This window comes from Zalophus californianus, chromosome 1 (genome assembly GCF_009762305.2).
Source record: "Zalophus californianus isolate mZalCal1 chromosome 1, mZalCal1.pri.v2, whole genome shotgun sequence".
Classification (NCBI taxonomy): Eukaryota; Metazoa; Chordata; class Mammalia; order Carnivora; family Otariidae; genus Zalophus; species Zalophus californianus.
In genome coordinates, this window is record NC_045595.1 from 108,486,584 (window position 1) to 108,506,065 (window position 19,482).

The following is a 19,482-nucleotide window of genomic DNA, read 5'->3' on the forward strand; positions in this document are numbered from 1 at the left end:
CTAAGGTATTACGTTTGTTCTTGCCTCGGGGCTTTTGTATATGCTTTCTCCTTGATCTCTGTAGCTTCTCAGCTTTCAGATCTTAAATTTTTCTTAGTAACACCCATCTGACCTCCAGACTGGGTCACGCCTGCTGAGAGTCTGTTCTCAGAATACCTGTATATAAATTGTTCAGCTTATAGGTACGTTTATGTACAAGATTATTGTGTCCTCAACCCAATAATGACTTGCCTTCTCACTTGGAGTGAAAACCAGAGTACTTTCAATGGCACTGAGTCAAGGGCCTGCATGATCTGCCTCCTATTCATCCCCAACCCCCCTCTCTTAAGCTTTCTCCCTTTCCTCACCCCATTTCAGGCATACAGACCTCCTTGCTGATCTTTGTACACGTAGATGTACAAAACAGACTCCTGTCCCAGGACTTTTGTACTTGCTCTTCCCTCTGATGATATGTTCTTTCCCCAGCTGTAAGGTGGCTTGCTTTCTCACCTCTTTTAGGTCTTTGCTTGAATGTCATCTTGGTGAGGCCTCCCCAGACCACCCTATTTAAAAATATACATACCCCCCTTGTAACGCTCCCCTCCTTTCCCTGTTTTATTTTTCTCCATGACACTTACCAGCATCTGACATACCCTGAAAGTTACTTGTTTATTTATTGCCATTCTCTGCTGACTCTGATGTCCACTCTATGAAGATTCGGATTTTTATCTTTTTTGTTCATCGTTATATCCCTAGTGCCTAGCAGTTGTTGGCATCTAGTAGGCATTTTCCAAATATCAGTTGAATGAATAAATGAATGAGTAACTTGGACTATTTTCTCTTCCTATTTTTAGCTCATGAGGACACAGGAAGTGTCTTTTATTTTCCACTTACTCCCAGCCCTTGGCATATTGTAGATATACAATAAATGTTTGTTAAATGGGTAAATGAATGGTGATGGACTTTGAAGGAAAAGAAGGATATGAATTCGGTTTAACCTCCCCCCCCAAAAAAAACAAAACCAGTGATTTAACAGGCATGGCTATCCTCCATGAATGGTGGACAGAGATGTGGAAACTGCTTCAGTGGGTATTTCATGCATGGATCCCTTGCCTTCCCCTGCATGAATTTGGGACAGGGCTGTGTGAGTGAGAAAAATCACTTTTTGGTAATTATTCTTCAGTGACAAAATCCATTTGCTTCTTTGTTGTTTATTAAACTGGAGACCAAACATCGTATAAATCTGGATGTTTGTTTAGAACAAGTAGCATAATGATGGGGGCAATTAGTGACATGTAGGGTTTGTATATCTTGCAGAAAATGCTGTCCTGTATCAGAACTACAAAGAAAAGGCTCTTGATATTGACTCTGATGAAGAGTCGGAGCCCAAAGAACAGAAGTCAGATGAAAAAATTGTGATTCACCACAAGCCACTGAGGTCCACATGGAGCCAGCTCTCTGCGGTAAGTGTTTACCTTTTTCTTTCCGATCCGTGGGCATGAAAACACCAAGTTGTGGAAATTAGGTTTAGATACGGTTTTAATTTTTTCTGCCAATGATCCTGTAACCTGAAAGAGAAAGACTCTTCTTTATATTGTGAAATGTTTCTTGAAACTCTTCAGACACCAGTGAGAACGTTGATTTTGATACTTCTGATCAGGAAAATTAGGTTTCGATAAAATAAGGTACCTTGACACTGATACAGTATACTCTGGAAGTTTTTTCTGCTCGGTATCTTTTCTTATTTTTTAGATAGTATATATGCCGAGGTAACTTAATCTATCCTGAACTTTATCATGATTATGGCTATATATACAAATGTGTGTGTGTGTGTGTGTGTGTGTGTGTGTGTGTGTGTGTGTGTCTGTGCATAATAAGGAGTTTATGACAGTTCTTCCTTGGAAATTTCATTTGATATAGACACATTTATATGTTCTTGCAGTTGATTAATGAGTGGCATTCTGTTCCATTTCCTTCTGTGCATCTTTTGTGTGACCGTGTCTGACACTTATGTTGTATTGATGAGTAATTTCTCCTCTCTGCATCAAACATCTTTTGTTTATAGCTATAATTTCTCTTCCTCCTGGCTTAACAAATGTCACAGTGTGCTGCTTAGTTTACTTGATGGGAGTTTGGGCACAGCATCTGTGGGCATCCGATGCATTACCAAGTAGAAAGGAATTCCCATGGCTGGCTTGGGTGGTGGGAGCATTGCATCAAAAACAAGCCAGTACACCTCTGTGAGTCCCTTAGGCAACATGGGAGCAGAAGCGATTCCCTCTTAAGCTGAAATGGGCATTGTTCAGAGTCCGGAATCTCATGTATTCAGGGGACACGCTGGCATAAGAAAAGGAGTTGTGTATGTTGGAGCTCATAAACAGGCCATGGGAATGGATGTATGGTGATGATGGGAATGACTTCTGGTCAGGTTCTTCCTCCCTTCTTCCACCCTGTGTTGGAATTCAGAATTCTAGAAACCCAGCCCTTTCTCCCTGTATCCCTCCCAGCCCCTAATTGTATTCCAAGGAGGATTTATTCATTTCCAGTGCCTCCAAGGTGTGGCACCCTTAGTAATGCCACAGGCTGCAATGCCTGCAGGGGTAGGGCAAGCAGCATTAAGAGGATGCTGGTGAGTGTGGAGGTTGAGGCCTGGTGGGTGTTATGGTGAACAGGTCCAATATAACCTCAGCAGCCACCACTTAGCTCACACCAGTCCAGTGTTGCCAGATCTTCTGACATTTAGAAAAGAGAAGGCAGCAATCCAGATTTTTATGAATATTATCCCAATTCAAGTGTTAGAAAATGATGTATGAGGCCAACAAAGTATTTATGGGCCAGTCTTGTCTCCTGTGCTGACAGTTTGGAACTTCTGGGATATTTCTATGATTTTTGCATGTGGTCAGGTGGTAATACCTATCCAAAGAAGTGACATATTGGTAGCCTTATACCCTAATCTAATGATCTCATGATAGTATATCCCAAAGCACATATGTGGAAAAACTGGTGACAAGGCCCATGGAGGCCATGTTGGCTCTAAATGGCTGTCATTCCGTTGTTGGTGTGGACCATTTGGTAGAGGATCCTTGAAAAGAAAGCTGTGGATTTTTTGAGTTCTTCCTCCATGGCAACAGCTGCATTTGTTAGCCCCGGCCTGAATCTTGCTGCTATTCTCTGCACGCTAAACAGCAGTGTGTACTAACGTGTCACTTACACTCTGATCCTACCTAGCTTGAGAGCTGAAGAGCAAGCTGCCATACTAAGGCCTCCTAAAGTTTGGCGTTCAGCTAGATTAACAAATGCACATTAAGATAATACTACACATCCTTCAGTACAACTGCAAATATGGGCATGCATTTCATTTGGCAAAGGATACATGTACCCATGTGCCTTTTGTTAACAAGATTGCTATCAAAAGACTGGTGATAAAATGTAAAACTATAAAGTGGGTTCTAACTTCAGTGTGTGTTATCTTGGGTTTTAGTGCTCCCAGGAGGCTTGTGTGTATTTATTGTGTTGCTTGGCAATTACATTTAATCAAAGCAGCATTGGACTTTGCCACCTCCCATTCTTAGACACCAGCCTGCATTTTCTTTTTTGCATTTTGGGGCTCCTTTTCACATTTAAAACATTTTACCTTAGTTTTTTATTATTATTATTATAAAGTACTGCAAATATGCCGAAAAACTTAAAAATAAGTATGTGTAAGAGATTTCTGGGTACCTGCCACCCACATTGAACAAATGTTAACATTTTAACATCTTTACTGCAGATCTCTCTCTTTTTTAGGCAGATCCAGTGAACCACCCTCCTCTCTAGTACTTCTCTCCTTTCTGCTTTCCCAAAATAATCACTGTCCTGAAGTTCTCTTCTGGACTTCCCATGTGGGTTTTCTATCCACTAAAACGATGCAAGCAGCTCTGGCTTTTAGGAAAGTAGATATTTCAACGCAGAAAGTGGTCATTGCTTTTTTGGAAGCCTAGCAGTTGTTAGGGGCCAAGTTTCAGTTAGGACCCTAAAGAGAGGAAGCTTTGTGAATTTTGAACAATGTCAGGATGTCATTGTTCATCCTCTCCATTGATAGGGGTCAGCACCTCCATTTCTCTGTCGGACCTCATGCCCCAATCCTTCCTTGTCGAGGGGCTGCAGCGGTTAGTGCGGGTCTCCGAAACATCTGCTCTTTCCATGCTTGTCTTTAGTGTGCCAAATTAATAGGGTAGCCCCCATCTAATCGTGCATATATCACTTTAACACAAAACTCTTCTTTGAGTCTGGACTTCATGCCAGAAAGAGAGTAGGACAGGGGTTTTCTGAGTGTGACGGTTTGCGTGAGCACACGTGCGCAGTAGCTGTTGTTGTTTGTTTTATTTTCTTAAAATCTCCTTGTTGCAAACACCTGCCTGCCTTCTGTGAGGATGAAACTTTTCTTATCAGCTCACTGTAAGAAGCATTCAGTATGCAAAAGGCTCTTGAGTAGTGCAGCTGTTTGCAGTAATGTATGGGGGTTGCGTAGGTCTTTAAGTCTTCATTCTGATGTAGAAAGTCCTCGCGTGCTTGTTTATATGTCTCCTTTGGTTCCACTGGACAATCACACGGGTGACAGGTGTCCCCACTTACATTGTCGGGGACAGGTTTAACTGTAGTGTTGTGGTTATCTAACAATTAAGGGAGCATTAGAACTGTGTGAGAGACATTTAATTGGGCCTCACTAGAAGGGAAAGTCTAGCTGCCACAGACTTCTCTAGTCAGATTGAAGTAATTGAACGGGGGATGTACTTAGCAATGTTGCCTCTGCCAACAGGTTCTCCATGCATTGGTGGCTGTTCTCCCGTAGTCAGAAATACAACCTGGGCTCCTTAGTGTATCATAAGATAGTGACAGGTTTACTCTTCGTTCCCTTGATCTTCAGAGGAAGTAGATCTCTTTTAGTTGATACAAAGTAGGTAGGTAGGTAGGTGTAGGATGTCTTCATTCCAGGGAATATAACTTTGTGCTGCTTTTCAGGCCTGGGAGAGCCCTAATATACGAGAAATAATTTAAAATCATTGTGGTTCCCAGATTTGAGGCTTTGAGCTTGGGAAGTCATTTTTGACTTCTAGAGATCTGTGCCCAGAGACCAAGAACCTGCCACACGCAGGTCAGTTGCCCAGTGACTCACCTAAAATGGCAGTGTGAGGATGAAGCCAACAGTTCTTGGACCTCTGGGACGAGCTTGTGGATTTGAAGAAAAATATCGATATTATTAGTCGGGGATAGAACACCCAAGTCTTTGTTACAGTGACTGCCACGTGTGTGGCCAGTTGAGTCCTGGATGCAAAGGGAGCTTCAGGATTTTCTAAAGTTCATCCTTTAATGGGATTCTGGAAGCATTTGCAGTATTACAGAAAATAAAAGATAAATCTTGACTGGAGTCGTGTCGTTTTTCCTCATAACCACGCCTCCCTGTCCCAGGCTCACGTACTGAACATGTACTGAAAAATGATGGTTGTGAAACCAGTGTTTGTTTTGTCAAGATCAGCGACAGCACCGAAGCCACACTCACCAGCCATGGCCTGACCCCATTTATTTGCCATGGGGTGTGTTTGTGTAATTTCCACCACCTTCACATGCCAGGTACCTTTGAAAAGGGTGTTTAGGCTCCAGAGGCAAAAACAGGCACGCCCGCAAACTTCCCACTGGAATTGAGCACCTAATATAGTCATCCTCTGCTCTGCTCTGCTCTTCTTTTGCACTTGCTGACAGGGGGCTTTATCAGTCATCTTAAATCATTTTGAGTATCTCTTCGGTTTGTTCAAAAATTTTAAACTCTAGTTAGGAACCGGTTTTTCTATTTTCATCAGAGCATTCCTTCAGCGGTGCAGAGTGGGGCTAACGGTTTAACGGGAGATCCGATGTTAGGACCTGGCTCTGCTCTTCAAGCTCACACCGTTTGCCTTTGGACGACTTTCTGGAACTGCCAAATGAGAAAGGGCGATTTGAAAAATGGTGATTTTATAGAAATGTAATTTCATCCAGTTGACTATATAACAGACACTTTGGAGACTTAGCAGTTGGATCTGACGGGACTTACTCTTTTAGAACTTACACCGTGTTTATTGTGAAAGATCTTCTGTTTTCTACTAAAAACTAGAGCTCAACAGATGTAATAACCTGAATATCATCCTGTTTGCAGAAAAATGTTCAGTGCATTTAGAGGTCATAGAAAAATGCCTTCTCTTTCCTTAAATTTTCACACGTGTCTAAATTAATTTTTGGTTGTTCAGTGACTTGCTCCTTAAAATAATCTCTTCAGTCATATAGTTTTCCATTCATGTTTTGCAACATTGCAGTCTCATAAATTATTTTTTACCTTAGTTGGTGATTAATGCCTTTTACCATATCTATCTTTTGTGTTTAAAAAATAGAAAAAAAAATGCTCATTTTTCATGCCTGGTTTGCTTTTAGCCCTCATAGTGGAAACAATCAGGGCTTTGGATATATACTTGTCTACACTTTTAAATTGGACAGTAGGTCTCCTGGAATGTTTGTATCTTTATAAACAGAAATAGAGATCCATGTGCCTACACCTGAGACACACCAGAGATTCTATTCTAGCCAAGACGGCTGGAACTGGGACCCTGCTTAGCTGAGCCAGAGACTGGCCTCTATATATGTTCCTGCCATTTCAGTACAATTAGATTATGGTGTTCTTTTAACATTTTTGAAAATTAATTTTGATTTATATAAGCAACACCTAATACGTTCTCCACGTAAAAAAAAAAAAAGAGCATTTCAGGTAAGACTAAAATCTCTTTTGTCATATCTGCAATCCCAATCTCTTTCCCCTTCTTTATAGGAATGCTGTCCTCAATTTGGTAAAGTTCTTCTCAAAATCCACATATATACATTTAAGGGAAATATAAAGATGACGTGTGTTTACTCAAATATATACTCTGCAGGTTTTACAGTTTGCTTTTTTTCTGAACCATGTGTCTTATAAATCATTTCATGTCTATACATGATGGTCTTCACTGCTCTTTCTAGCTTCTGCATTATTCTGGAGGATGGATAGCTGTTTTGCCTCTTTTCCTTTGAAAGGTTATGCATGCTTTGAGAACATAATAAAAACTTTGAGGCATGGATCTTTAGAAAAATGCACACATGAGTATGTATGTAAATATTTGTTTATAATTTTTTCTTTTTCTTTTTTTTGTAAATTTCAGTTTGAGGATATTTTTTTTTTCTGGACTTTATCTCCAAATACTGGGAATACCTTACTGGAGCTCTCTATGTATTTTTTTTTTTAAGATTTTATTTACTTATTAGAGAGAAAGAGAGGGTGGGGGGAGGAGCAGAGGGAGAAGAACAAGCAGACTCCTCGCTGAGCGCAGAGCCTGAAGCAGGGCTATATCCCATGACCCTGAGATCCTGACCTGAGCTGAAATCAGGAGCCAGATGCTCAACCGACTGAGCCCCCAGGTGTCCTTGGAGCTCTCTATGTATTAAGTATAGTTTCCATGTTGTTCATATCACCTTTATAAGTTTTACTTTTTCTGAATTATAGCAGACTTGGAACTTGAGCTATATAACCCTTTCTGAAGAATATATATATATATATATATATTCTTACATTCTTATATATATACATATATCTACATGTACATATATATGTGTATATATATATTTCTTATATATACATATATAAGAGAAAACCGTTCCAGCTGGAGCTGAGTAATGAAAGGGCAATTGAATAGATACGCCAATGTTTATGTTCTTAATTCTCCCGAGAGAACAATAGGGTATGAAATGTGGGTATGTGTGCACCATACCCCTAGGGAGGCAGAGCACAAGAGACAGGTGCTCCAAGAAAGTGGGAAAAGATGAGCACAGGGATATTCAATTTTGATTGGCATAACTACAAAAAGATATTTCAATCAGAAACCTAGACTTGGGATCCAATACAAAGAAGGTCTTATTATTTCATTGAGCAGAAAACCAAGAAGAGAGATTGATGAATGATTCCTTCATTCATCTAGTCTTTATGGCAGCCTGCTCTGTGCTAGACACTTGGAGATAGAGCAAAACAGACTCCACCTTGCTTTCATTTCCTTACAGACACCCTTCATGGGGAGACAAATATCAAATAACCCCACAGATAAATGACAGAATTACAGCTGTATGAATGCCATGAAGGACATGTTCGTGCTGCTCTGAGATCCTACGGGGGAGGGCACCTGTCTGGGCAAGGTGCTGCCAACTGATAGACGGTGGCAAAGGAAGAGACAAGAGCCGCCATCAATGGCGTGTCAAGACAGGTATCTGGGCAGCATTGGTGGTGGGGGACAGGGACAGAATTGAGGAGTCCCAGGCAGAGAAACTGTCCTGTATGTAGACCCTCTGGGGGAATGGTGGGTAAGAAGAGTTAAAATAAAATTGGTTCAGCTGAAGTTTCTTGCTCTGTTTGGTGGGCACTTCCTCACTCTTCCCATCTCTAAATGCTGGAGGCTCCCTAGGCTCCGACTCTGGGCGTCTTATCTGTACTCATTTGGTGATCTCATCGAATCTTATGGATTTAAATGCATCATATACTCAGATGACTTCCAAGTTCCTATCTCTAGACTAGACCTTTCCCTGAGTTTTCAGACAAGGATATCCAGATTCTTTTCTGATATAATTGGCATCTCAAAGTTAACCTGTCCAAAAGTTTACTTCTGCTAATTCTCTTCTCTCCCACCCAGACCTGCTTTTCCCACAATATATATATATTTTTTCTAAGCAAGTAACAACTCCATCTTTCTAGTTGCCAAGGTCAGAAACCTTGGAGTCGTTCCTCACTCTTCTGTTTCTCCCATAACCTCTTCCAGTTTGGTGTAAAGCCTGTTTGTTGCCTTTACCTTGAGAAGTGGATTATCCCCACTGCTTCCCAGCTCAACTCCGGTATCTCCTGGGGTCCCTTTACATCTCCTCTCTATGTAGCAGCATATAATTATATTGCTTATTTGTGATGCTGTTAAAATATGCTGACATACTCTTTGTTCTGGTCCTTCGGGTGTTCTCACCTCCACTTAGAGTAGAGGCCAAGCCTTACAGTGGCCAGTGAGGCTGTGTGATCTGGCCTGATTCCCTTCCTGAACTCATCTCCTGCTTCCTCCTCCATCTTCCTCATTGCTCAGTCACACTGATGTTCCTAGAATACAAGGTGTACTCTGCCCTAGGGCCTTTGCGTTTGTGGTCTGCCCAGCTTATAGTGGCTCTTCCTCCAGAGAGCCACATGGTTTTCTCCCTCACCTTCTCCCTAGCACCCCTTTAACATTTTTTTTTTAAAGATTTTATTTATTTATTTGACAGAGAGAGAGAGACACAGCGAGAGAAGGCACACAAGCAGAGGGAGTGAGAGAGGGAGAAGCAGGCTTCCCACGGAGCAGGGAGCCCGATCCCAGGATCCTGGGATCGTGACCTGAGCCAAAGGCAGATGTTTAATGACTGAGCCACCCAGGCGCCCCACCTTTAACATTTCTTATCCTCTTCATGGCATTTACCTCTCTCACATACTGTGTGATTTACTTTTTTGGTTAATTATCCATCTACTCTGCTGAAATAAAAGCTGCATAAAGGCAGAGGTTTTTGTCCATTTTGTTTCCTGCTGTTTCCCTAACATATGAAATAGTGCCTGACTTATAGTAGACTTGCAGGAACTATTGGATGAGTTTATTAATGAATGTATAAATAAATGAATACATGCAGAAATCTAATCCCATAAGTGAAAATAGTAGGAAGTTACTCAGCAGTGAAAACAGCGAGGAAGTTTCCTATTTAGGGACCATTTGGAGGCTGTTTTTAATTTTTATTAAAAAAAAATTCTTGATCATTGGTTGGCTACCTCCTGGATTTAATACACATCTTTGATACATTGGGGAACTTGGCATCGTCATAGTTTAAAACTTTATTAGCCTGTGGTAGGTATTGGCTACTATGAAATCAAATTCAATGGCAACCTAATTTTTCACTTGGTATTTCTTTTGGGGAGGTAAATGGGATGCATTCGAGAATGATAGCATTCTGTAGGAATACAGGGCAATTAGGCAAAAGGAGGGAAGGCTCAGTTACTTTGAGGGGTTCTGAATGACTGTGTGAAAAGGCTCTATAATACTGAGCTTTGGATTGTGGAAATCATCTATCAGATTCTTGTATTTACCCTCTTGATCTTAAGATGTGCCCTTATGGCGTCTCCTCCTTTAGTCCAATGATGGGACTGTTCCTCAAGGCCACATCCACGGAGTGATTTGTCTCCATGATGATTTGAGAAGTCGTCGCTGTAAAAATTATTACTGAATCTTTAAATGCTGGACTTGTGCTTAAAAATTTATTTCTCAAATTTTGCTGATTTATCCAGAGTACTGATAGCCTCTTGATTTTCTACTTTAGTCTGTGCTCTAAAGTCTTAAGATTATTATGGTATTCATTATCTGAATATCTATTATTTGAAGAGGTAAAGATTATAGAGCCAACGGATAGTTCCTACAGAAAAAGTAGTGTTGCCAGTGAAAGGAAATTGCAGATTATTTTCCCTTTTGGTGTGGTGGGTGTGCCACCCATCCAACTGAAATAACACAGAAATGGAGTGGTTCCCATTTTGAAGTGGCAGGAAACTGCTTCAGGTAGTGATATGCAAAGGAGTGGGATTGTTGTTCGCTCAACTGAGCAATAGGGAGCCCCTGTATCCTCATGGGTTCAAGGTCTCAGTAGGAGCAGACAGTGCAGTGGCTGACTTGCAGGATAGCTGTAGCTCAGGGACCTGCCATTGGATCATTATGATATTAATTTGTTGACATGCAGTTAAATTATTGACCAGATATTTGCAGAGGACTTACTGTGCACAGGGGTTGTACTAGGTGAGTTCACTACAATTTATGTAGTCCTCAGGACAATAACACGACGGCAGTACTATTTTTCTACCTTGTATCAAGGCAGCTGAGACGATGAGATGTTAAATATGGTTACTCTCCAACTATTACTGTTAGGGTTTTGAGATTACCTAGAACGGAGCCTTGGGCTCTGGAAAAGCAGGAATGATAGTTCTCTTTGGTACTTGGCCGACAATGTGTCTCAGCAACTATCTGCCTGGTGGCTCTTTTCTTGTCATGAACTTATTTTCCCTCTCTGCTGTGTCTGTCTTTTCTCCCGAGAGCTCCTGCACACTCTGTTTCTGAGTTGTTGTAACTTAGACTTACGGTTACCTAGCATGGTCCTACCCCACTTCCCATTTTCCTGTCAGCTTCCATATATAACTACCCAGTTCAGTTTCTTGAGAGAGAATCCAACCAATCAGAGCAGCTCAGCGCTTCCCCCCCACTTAATAGGTCACTTAATGATTTTTTTGTTGTTTGGCCAGGTGCCTAACTAGCTCTATTCCAGTCGGTTTTGGCCTCTGATGCATTATGGTGTGAAATGTGGCCACCTTGGGTTGTTTATGTTGTGGAGGCCTGAGGAGAACAACTTTCCTTGTAGGGGTCTGTGAGACTGTTTAGCAACATGACTGACATATCTAGTGTAAATTTACACATGATGGTTGGAGCACCTGTGTGACTCAGTGGGTTAAGCATCTGCCTTCGGCTCAGGTCATGATCCCAGGGTCCTGGGATCGAGCGCCGCATCGGGCTCCCTGCTCAGTGGGGAGCCTGCTTCTCCCTCTCCCTCTGCAGCTCTCTATGCTCATGCTCTCTCTCTCTCTAAAATAAATAAATAAAATCTTTAAAAAATAAAAAAAAAATTACACATGGTAGAGTCAATGTTGCAAACACAGTGTAGATCAGAAGCTTAGCAAATGAGAAATATATTTTACCTTGTAATCTTTGTGTGTGTGTGTGTGTGTGTGTGTGTATCTCAAACAAAAGTTAGAAGTTACCCTTAATACTTGCATTACACTGTGGTATTTCTGTCTTTTCTGTTTTGTTACATTTAAATAGGTGTTGGCCAGAAATTCATGGACTTTTTTGTGTCATTCACTTGTAGTTTGGAAAACGGTGGTGTCTGATTTGAAAATTCATTGGTATTACACTGCATTGTAGTGGATGTGGCAAACAAAGCAAGTCTAAATCCCAGTACCTGCACTGTCGGAACTTAGAAGCTGGTTCAGAAGACAGTAGAAATGAAACAGCTAAATGGTGTTTCTGAAAGAATGTAGGGCACAGTGCCAAAATGAATGACATAGATAGAAATCACAGAGCCATAAAGGTCAGGGAAGCTTTCTCTAGAAAGGATGACTAAAACTAGGTGGGCATAAGAGTAGGAAATAAAAGCAGGGGAAGTATGAAATATGGCTTGAGTGAAGTTTGATGTATAGGTCAATGTTAGAACAACAGTGGTAAGTCTTGCCAGTGTCTCAGATCTCCTCCGTACGATAAGATAATCCCTGTCCCATGAAACCATTGCATGCTTTGTACATCTAGTGTAAAACATCAGTTCGCTTTCTTACCCAGTTTTCCAGAATAGGTTTTGCTCAGGGTTAGATCTTTATTGCAAATCTAGGGAATTAACTTTGTTGTCAGTGTTGTTTGAAGTAACTGACTGGCTTGGAGTTGATCGTTCCTTTCCATCTGCCACTTGACAAAAACAACAAATAAAAATGAAATAGCCACTGAGGTGTTGGCGCCACCTTCACAAACAAGAGTTCTCCTCTCCTGCAAGAGGGGCACCTCAGCCCTGTTCTGCCCTTGTCAGCCCTTGTTGACTCAGGCCTGCACTATGAGTCAGGGGATGCCATGCTCAGTTACCCCAACTCTAGCCCAGGCCTTGTCGCTGTCACATGTGCACACCTGTCCGGCCTCACACTCATTTTCCTCAGTGCCTCAGAAGCCACTGTGTGGTTTGGACTTGACTGCAATCTTGTTTTCTCGTTGCCTCCCTTTCCCGTAGCTACTTTACTTTTATCTGCTGGTGATCACCTGCCATGTCTCTAGCTTTCCTTGTGGGCAACAACAAAGAAATGCAGTATTACTGGCATCCTTAAACAATAAAAGTTGAAATCTCTCCCTCTCCCCATCACTGTTGACATTTTGGTCTAGAACTTTTCAGACATTTTGTGTGTCTGTGTGTACATATGGAGGTTTTTTTAAAGCAAAAATTCAATAATATCTTGTTATCCATATTTTCCTCTTAACAATGTTGTAAATATCTTTTCATGTCATTAAACCAGCTGTTTTGTGACATATTTTTTTTTCTCTTACCATGTTGTGAAATGACTTTTCATGTCATTACATTTTCGTCCATAAGAACCTTTCTAAAGCCCAAATTGTATTTCATCAAATAAGTGGATGTTTGGTTCTTTTACCCAACTCCCTATTGTTAGTCATTAGTTTGTTCTTCAGTTTCCAACTTAAAATTCAAAATTTAAAGGTGATTAAGTTCTTTAAAACAATCTTTTTGAATTACAGACAGGTTCTCCTTATTATAACACTAAACACACCAGGTAAGACTGAAATCTGCTTTGATTTTACCACCATCCCCAATCCCTTCCCCTATTAACCACTATTAAGCACTGCTCCTCAGTATTTTATTAAGTGCTCGCTTTTTAAAACTTCTCATCTTTTATTAAATACTTGTGGAGATTGCCCATCTCTTCTAAAACCAGTTTCCTTTTCATCCTTTCTACTCTGTGTCATTAGCTTTTCATGCCTTTGCTAACTTCATTTTCTTCTCTTAATTGCTGATGGAGAAAAGAGCTGTTTCTCTTGCTTATCTGGGGGCTAGAGGGTGAGTACATTGGAGCCTGGTCTCAGTAGCCGCACAGGGGAACGAGGCCAGTACGAGCCACAAGTGAAAGAGAGGAATGTGTTTAGCAGGAGTAATGTCAGGGCTAATGAGCGGGTTAAATTGTGAGGGCACCCCGCTGATAGCTTAGCTTTCACTGCAGCAGAAGCTGGGAACCCAGTGGGAGATGAAGTGTCTGGGGCATTCAGGAGGAGGACCGCGGTTTAGGGGAGGAATAGCTACAGGTCACAACTCCCAGGAGTTCACAAGTGTTAGGAGGCAGTCCTGCTGGGATGGTTAAGAGCTCACAGCCTCTGGCCTGGGGTGGGGGGTGGGGGCGGGTGAGAAGGCAGGACTGGGTTTGAATCCCAGTTTTACTACTTAGTAGGGCTAATGTGGTTTAACTTTTCTGTGGTTCTGTGTTTTATTTGTAAAACAGGGACAGTGCCAGCTTCCTTGCGGGGTTGTTAAAAGGTTCTGCTGCATGATAAGCATTTGATGCAGCGGTAGTTTGAGAAATAAATAAAGAACCGACAAGAACTTTGAGTCAGGAGTTGGCTAGTAATACGAATAGCTAGCTAGTGAGAGCTGGTTGCAATGAAGTCATGCATGCGTATCTCCTAAATTGTAGAAAGGACGACAGTTTATTCTTGTACTTTTAATTACCTACCTGCTTGTGGTTTGTACTTTCAGCCTCATATCTGTACTGAAATAATTTGGGTTCGTTCAGGAATCCTGGCTCTGTCTGTAGAAGGTGACGGCAGGGCAGAGAGGAGCAAAAGCCTCAAGCCCCTGCCTGCCTTATCTGAGTTTGCCATTGATTTCGCAGACCTGAGGTTACCTCCAGGAGGCCGAGAGTGCTGGCTGTTTCTTAAGATCCAAGAACTTCGGCAAGGATTGCAGAATTATTATTACTGTAGATCAAAGAGGAGATCAGTTTTTTGAACAAACATATTAGGAGGTCCCTGGCATGTTAGTTGACATATTTTTAAAATGATTTTATTGAAGGGGCCATTGTCTTCTACCTCTCCCATTTTTTTTAACAGTATTTTATCTATTTACCCACCCCTTCCTGAAAGTGTGACACTGTCCTCCTCTTGATCTCATTTATCGATCATTGGTTACACAGATCTCTGATCCTTTAGAGTTGTGTCCTGTGGTGGCTCATAGCTTAGGTGGAGTGATCTCTCAAGATCTTTTGCCGTAGATGAGTGGGCCCGGAGAGAGCCTACAGGCCTGGTTACAAGGACACTGTTTCTGGATCCTGGCAGATTTTTCATTTTAGGGACTTCAAACATACTCTCAGAGAGCAACTGTTCCCATGTTATTTACAGTGAAAGAACTCTAGCTTATTTGTGGTTCAGGGGCTGTGTGAGTTGTGTTAAGTCTATAGAAAGGGACCTGGGAGTGATTGTGTCCCATGTTATAATTTTACTTGGCAATTCATTCCCTTACCATTTTTGAACTCTTGAGAGCAAAAGCTTGTGAATCGGGGATCACCAACAAGCATGAATAACCAGCTGATTTTCAGCAAGTGGGTAAACTCCAGCAAGTTTAAAGGTCTTAGCTTAAATTGAGTATTCCACGTACATTAGTGCTTTATAGAGCCAGAGTGATCTTGGATTACAAATATCTGATCTAATTTTTAACTAGCTATATTTCTGAGCCTTTTTGGACGGTCAGTCTTTCGGGGCCCTCCCTTTTAGGTTTCCCTGGCTGGTGGGGAAACATGGAAGGAATGTGCCACCCATCTGATCTAGAAACAGTATCAACTCACAGAGGGCTTGAGAATATATCTCATGGAAAATGATCATCTGGTCGGCCAAGAGACTGGTGTTATTAATGTCGGCTCCCTTCACAGATATAGGACTGTCTCTATTCTGTAGAGATGTCAGTACCGGGGATCTGTTTGGGCCTAGAGAATCAGACTGGCTTATAACCTATTCCAGTCAGTGAAGTCAAAGGCCAAGGAATAACTGTGCAAAGTTTATGGATGTTCTGACACAGTTCTCTGCAAGGTGAAAAATCCTGTAACTGTGCTGAATGCAGGAATGGAATTCAGTGCCAAAAGCCTGCTTGTTCCCTCATAGGGTAGTCATCTAAGAAGCTCAGCCTTGCAAGGTATCAAGGAGGAGCCACGCATGAATTGTAGATGGAGTAGCTACCCTTTTAGCAATTTAAAAAATTTTAGGTCTAACTAGACAATATCACACCCATAGATGAAGTATCTTATACTGGTAATTTATTAGTTTTAGCCAGTTGTCAATTTCCATACTATTTGAATATGCAAAATATATCCGTTACAAAGATCGTGAGTGAAGTTTCAATACTGATTACAGCAGTACGTACATTATATATACACACACACACACACAATCTATAGTGACGAATGTAAAACTATTGTAACAGTGAGTTCTCTGCATTCACTATCTTGATAAGCCACGTATATGTTTATATTTTTAACTTATGTTAAAACTGTAGATATGGGCTCAGTTTTGTTGTTTTATTTGAGTTAATTTTTATCCACTTAAAATGTTGAAGATAATGACATGCATCGTACTTTCTCCTTAGAGGCTAGAATCTGCCATGGTAGGATTTGAACACTTTTGTGAACTGGTTAGATTATACAAAATCAAGAACCCCAAATAGAATCCAGTTCTTGGGGTTTCATTAAACTACTTTTGCAGTTCTGTTTACTGATGACATAGTTAAATAAAATATTTAAATCAGTGAGGAATAAGAAAGCTCAAGTGAAGTCAGAAGAGAACTTTAGAGGCATGTTGCTTTGGCTGTCTGTTCCCAGTTGTGCTCAGCCAGAACTACCAATATGAAATATAGGTTATTAAAATATAGAAGGAGCCTATACAATTTTAATTCTTTTCATTTAGGGTAGCAATAGGATTCAGGTGTTAGAAGCTGCTGTACTATTTTTTTTTTCTTTTTCACGCATGGAAACAAGAGGAACACTTGAGGAAGCATGATAAACTTGATAATCTTTCAGATTCTCTTAGCAGAAATGTGCAAACTGCAACAGGCAGGTCAATTTTAAAACTGTAGGTATAAACATATGCTTTTCACACATTTTTTTCCTTGGGGGGGGGGAAAAAAAAGCCTGAGCCTTCCAGTGAGTTAAGTTTACTGATAAAGTTTGCTGTTTTTGAATTAGAAAATTTCTAGAGGTATTTACTTTTTTTTTTTTTTTTGAGAGAGAGAGAGAGCCTGCAAGCAGGGATGGGGGTGGGGGGGAGAGGGGGAGGGGCAGAGAGTCTTAAGCAGGCTTCAAGTTCAGCATGGAGCCCAACATGGAGCTGGATCTCACGACCCTGAGCCGAAATCAAGAGCCGGATGCTTAACCAACTAAGCCACCCCGGTGCCCTTAGAGGTATTTCCTATTAAAAACTTGGTGCACATTCTCCTTTTTTCCCTTCCTTTTCCATCCTCCATCCCTTCTCGTTTCTTTTTGCTTGATATTTTACTCCAGTGTGTTCATTCTACCCTAATAGTCTGTTTTCTGCCTTTTCACCAGTCTCTGTGGGGGCCTCCTTTGATTTCCCTCTCGCCCTCTTTCTCTGGTTTCATTTCTCCAAACTGCTCAGTCTCTGAAAGCATCTGGCCTGTTCATGACCTTCTCCATCCAGGCACCTGCTCTCAGGTGCTCCTTAATTTCGAGTTGAATGTGGAAAGAAGTCTCAGGGGGACATAATGATTCCTCTTGACTCAGGAGGGAGAAGCCGTCCGGCCTGCACTGTACAGGGAACAGAAGAGCCAAGAGAGAAGGACAGGCCCTGGAGCCGTGGCCTGGCAGCCAGCCAGGAAGGGCTGATCTGTCATCACTCTCGCAGCAAACCTGCAGTCTCCTCCAGTGTGCTGCACTTCAGTTTTCTTAGTTATGATCCAAGAATGCTCCCTGGAATCTTTTTCTTTTTCTGTCTCAGTAGCTTTGTAGGGGTTGCTGGTTTCTTACTGATGACTTTTTGGTTAAAGGAGTATTTTATCGTTGTTTGTACTAGTATTAATGAAATATTATAATTCTGGGAGTTAGCACTTCGCCTTTTTCAAAACTACATTTTTTCCCCCCTCAAAAGAGAAACTCTTTTGTCTGGGGATTTTTTTTTTTTTTTCCTTCTTAATGGGATAAAGTACTCTTTTTTTTTTTCTTAAAGATTTTATTTATTTATTTGAGACAGAGAGAGCACATGAGAGGGGGGAGGGTCAGAGGGAGAAGCAGACTCCCCGCTGAGCGGGGAGCCCGATGCGGGACTCGATCCTGGGACTCCATCCTGGGACTCCAGGATCATGACCTGAGCCGAAGGCAGTTGCTTAACCAACTGAGCCACCCAGGCGCCCGGGATAAAGTACTCTTCATCCCTCACTAAACTAGCTGTCACCTGTGTAGGTCTCTAAGTCCGCATGGTTCATTCTCTTTCTCTGAAGATTTCTGGGTCTGAACTTATTAGTAATTCTAGATGACAAGGCCAGTGCGTGGAAATTCTTGCGGGTGATCTCACCTGCGGAGATTGTGGGCGTGGCGCCTGGATATCGATCTGCCAGGACGATGTGTCAGGAAGGAAATCCTGTGAAATTCCTGCTCAGGGTTAACCATACGGGAGTAGTGCTCAACAGTTTCATTCTTCTGGCCGGTCTCCTCCCTTATTAAAATGGATGAAGAAGCCTTTCTAGTCATGAATTCTTGCTGACAGGCTGACCCCGGGTCAGGATGGTGGGTAAGGCTAAGAACATTCCACAATATGGGTGGATGAAAAAGAACATATGGAGACTTGATTCAGGCCTGGCATTAGAAGGAGTTTTAGTAATGATTGCCCAAACCCTAGAAATGGGGTGCCTCTCACAGAAAGCAGGGGTCCCTCAGGCACCTGGGGCGCCTGAGTGGCGCACTTGGTTGGGGCTCTGACCCCTGGTTTCAGCTCAGGTCATAGTCTCAGGGTCATGGGATTGGGCCCTGCATGGGGTTCTGTGCTCAGTGTGGAGTCTGCCTAGGACTCTCTCTCCCTCTCTCTCTGTCCCTGCCTCCACTCTCTCTCTCTAAAATAAATAAATCTTAAAAAAGAAGAGAGAGTATGAGCTCTGGAGTTAGACAGGCATGGATGCAGATTCTGCCCTCGATACCTGTTAGCTGTGTGCTCTCAGATGTTAAGCCTCACTTGTTATCCCCACCTGAATTGGAGATGAGGAAGGATAGCATTGACTTTCTTGAGTTTTTAGGAGGATTCAGTGGGAAAGGGGGTATAAAATGCTTACGACACATCCAGGCACACGGTGAATGTTCTGTAAATGATTGCTGATTTTACCACTGATTTAGCACTCTTTCTATACTACTGCTTTCTGTCCTTTTCCAAAAGTCAGATTAGAGACCATAACATGTGTCTTCACCTCCGTGACAGCACAGTGTAGGGCACTACGCACCCACAGTCTTCACACTAAGGTTTGCACCACCGGGGATTCACGAAGACCATGCAGAGTGGACGGGGAGCCTTTTAAGGGTCCATTTTTTACGTCTTTAGGTTCCAGGTATCCTCCCCTTTCTAAAATTGAGACTACGTGTGCTAAGTGTCACCCCAGGGTTTTTTCCAATCTCCTCTCTCACAGTTGCCCTTTTTGCAATTTTACTAAAGAAAGGTGTTCCTCTTACCCATCCCAAATCTTAGTGTGGTGCCTTGTTCCAAGGTGTCCTTCCACTGGGGTACAAGATATGGGGGGGGTCAATTTAAAATATTGGTTTCAGTGAAGCCTCTTTTAATGAAGCCACTATAACCCCCC

The 19,482-nt window shown here is 41.9% G+C and overlaps 1 protein-coding gene across 4 annotated transcripts in view; it reads left to right on the plus strand.

The window, feature by feature from the left end:
- ARHGEF26 (Rho guanine nucleotide exchange factor 26) overlaps positions 1-19,482 on the plus strand; it is a 119,084-nt gene that overhangs the window by 5,272 nt on the left and 94,330 nt on the right. For all 4 annotated transcript variants that reach the window (XM_027587239.2, XM_027587237.2, XM_027587238.2 and 1 more), the window contains one exon: positions 1,297-1,442. In XM_027587239.2, the coding sequence (XP_027443040.1) occupies positions 1,297-1,442 (146 nt within the window). The remainder of the gene's footprint in view (positions 1-1,296; positions 1,443-19,482) is intronic.